Below are 2,626 nucleotides of genomic sequence, written 5' to 3'. Positions count from 1 at the left end.
CATGTGGCCGATCAAGGGAGCTGTCTTCGAGACAAGTAGCGCAAACCAATGGCAAAAACTACTATATCCACCTTGCATATTCCAAAACTTTGCTGTCACCTCGTCTGGTTAGACTTCAATAGTTTGAAACCTAACCACTTTTATTATGTTTAACGGCAGTTAGCCCCCTTGAACAGCAACTTTTGTTGCATGGTTCGTCGACAAGTTGGCAGTATGGATAGGAAACTGCAAAAGTATATTGAAAGCAAGACCAAGACTCACTTTTCTCCATTTTCTTTATCTGCGAGTTGGCTAGCAAGACCAAGACTTCGGTAGTAGTATGATCTTTACACTGTGCATATATGATAATGATGCTCAGCAAGCACTAGTTGTGTTCTTCCCCGGAAATTAGGGAGTATTACTTGTTAAGTTAGTTCAATGAAACTTAGGAAATAGTACATCCACATCTTTTTTGCAATCATTCAAGACACAAGAGCATGGACAAAATGCACAGTGCACGCAGCAGTAGCGTCTTCTGCTTGCTCCAAGCGTAGCACGAAGCATCCAAGATATTTACTCACAGTGCTGCACTATTTCGCATCGCATCACCGTCAACACTGGAATACTGGTCACATACCAACTGATTTTTTAAACATGTTTTTGAATAAGAGATGCCAACTGATTGTTACAAAAACAATGAGGAAAAGACTTGCGAGTTGCGAGAGGCTCGTTAGTGATTCCTTTTTAAAGAGGAACCTGGTCCTTTCTTTGGCTTTAGCACAGGCATAAACAGGGCACGGCTGTATTCCCAAGCAATGTATCCCACCACCCCCTCCGACGCGTACGACAGGTTCAGCAACGGCCCTCCGCCCACGGCGCCGCCGCCGCAGCAGCAGCCCACGTACAACCACGCCATGAACCAGAGCCACCACGCCCGCCCCGCCGCCGGGCTGGCGCGCTGGTCCACCGGCCTCTTCCACTGCATGGACGACCCGGGAAACTGTAAGCGGTCTCTGTCTTTCTTTCTTCCAGTAATCGGTCGGTTCCCCTCTTGCTCAGAGCCGAGAGCTACTAGATAGCTAGCAATGGTCGCCCATGGCCGCTCAGTTGAGCTTATCCATGTCTTTCGTGAAGGTCTCATCACGTGCCTGTGCCCCTGCATCACGTTCGGGCAGATCGCGGACATCGTGGACAGAGGAACCTGCTGTGAGTTCTTTCTCCCTCCCCTCCCCCCATTTATTCAGCTTCTTCTTCTTCTTCTAGCTCGGTAGATCCACCGGCTATGTTTGACGTATGAGAGATTGGCTTGCTGATGCAGCGTGCGCCGGGAGCGGGGCGGCCTACGCGGCCATCTGCGCGACGACGGGGATGGGGTGCCTCTACTCGTGCGTCTACCGCACCAAGATGCGGGCGCACTACGACCTGGACGAGGGGGAGTGCCCGGACTTCCTCGTGCATTGGTGCTGCGAGCTCTGCGCGCTCTGCCAGGAGTACCGGGAGCTCAAGAACCGCGGCTTCGACATGGGGATCGGCTGGGACGCCAACATGGAGCGCCGGAACCGGGGCGTCACCGGAGGGCAGGTCATGGGGGCGCCGGCCACGCCCGTCGGCATGATGAGATAGGCAGGCCACGGCCGCGAAATCTCCGGTGATTTTCATGCGTCATGCTCCTCCCATCCCCTGTGCCATTTCTCCTTGTGTTATTCTGGTTTGGAGATCGTTCGATTGACTGTTTTTCTAGTAGCGTGCGCATTCTCTACTACTAGTTTGCTTGATGTGCCGAATTCTGTTGATTCTATGTAAAAATTTGTGGCGTGTTCGGCGTGTTCACGACTTATGCAAGCGGTGATGGATTTGATGATTGCTCCAGATGTAGGTAAACAACATACGCCAGAGATATTACCCCCATTTCCTTTCCTCTTGCGTGTTGAGACGACCTCCCGTACAAAAGTCTTATTGACTACAAATGCAACGCCAATGCTAAAGTTTTTCTTTTAGCGAAACACCGAGCACAATAGAGAGGCACCGACACGTACGCCACCACCGCACAGAAAGCTAGGTGAGCTTAACCCCGCTGTATCAGAGGTGCTCTAATGTTCAATTACTTGCGCCCAAAATGGCTGAAGACTGCTGCTCAAGTCTACCAGCGCAAAACCCATTCCAAGTCTTAAGAGCATCTCCAACAGGCGCCGAACGAGCCGCGCGCTAAAAACTGATTTGGCACGCGCCCATTGTCTGGTTTGGCGCGGCGCGTAGCGTTTGCTCCAGGAGCCGCGCTGTAAAGCCGCGCGCATGCAGTTTCAGCAGGCGCGGTAAAAATGCAGCGCACGCGCTCATTCTATAAACATTTTTTTGCATAGATAAAAAAAATGATACAAGATATTTTACATAGATAGATAGATAGTTCGACATACATAGATAGATAGTTTCGACATACATAGATAAATAGATACTACTATGGCATAGATAGATAGATAGAAGCTACTATGGCATACAGCGATAGAAACTACTCCAAGTCGCTACCATCACCATCATCCTCGTCGGTGTCGTCCGAGATTGAGATCCATATGTCGTCCCAACGTTCGTCGTCCGCGGTGAAGAACGACCTCCCACCTGCTGAAACTATGTCGCACTGCTCGTTCGCCAA

At 50.6% G+C, this 2,626-nt stretch overlaps 1 protein-coding gene across 1 annotated transcript; it reads left to right on the top strand.

The window, feature by feature from the left end:
* The first annotated feature begins 751 nt into the window (after positions 1-751).
* On the top strand, positions 752-1,842 carry LOC119326412 (cell number regulator 1-like). Its single transcript, XM_037600065.1, has 3 exons — positions 752-981; positions 1,114-1,185; positions 1,298-1,842. Exons 1-3 carry the CDS (start codon positions 795-797, stop codon positions 1,600-1,602), a joined length of 564 nt encoding a protein of 187 aa, XP_037455962.1. The 5' UTR covers positions 752-794; the 3' UTR covers positions 1,603-1,842.
* The last annotated feature ends 784 nt before the right edge of the window (positions 1,843-2,626 follow it).

Source organism: Triticum dicoccoides, chromosome 6B, assembly GCF_002162155.2.
Source record: "Triticum dicoccoides isolate Atlit2015 ecotype Zavitan chromosome 6B, WEW_v2.0, whole genome shotgun sequence".
Classification (NCBI taxonomy): Eukaryota; Viridiplantae; Streptophyta; class Magnoliopsida; order Poales; family Poaceae; genus Triticum; species Triticum dicoccoides.
This window is presented reverse-complemented; position numbering and strand designations above follow the sequence as displayed.

Coding starts and splice junctions, on each gene's coding strand:
- LOC119326412 (XM_037600065.1), top strand. CDS start 795: ATGTATCCCACCACCCCCTCCGACGCGTACGACAGGTTCAGCAACGGC. Junction 982..1,113: donor CATGGACGACCCGGGAAACT/GTAAGCGGTCTC, acceptor TCTTTCGTGAAG/GTCTCATCACGTGCCTGTGC. Junction 1,186..1,297: donor CGTGGACAGAGGAACCTGCT/GTGAGTTCTTTC, acceptor TTGCTGATGCAG/CGTGCGCCGGGAGCGGGGCG.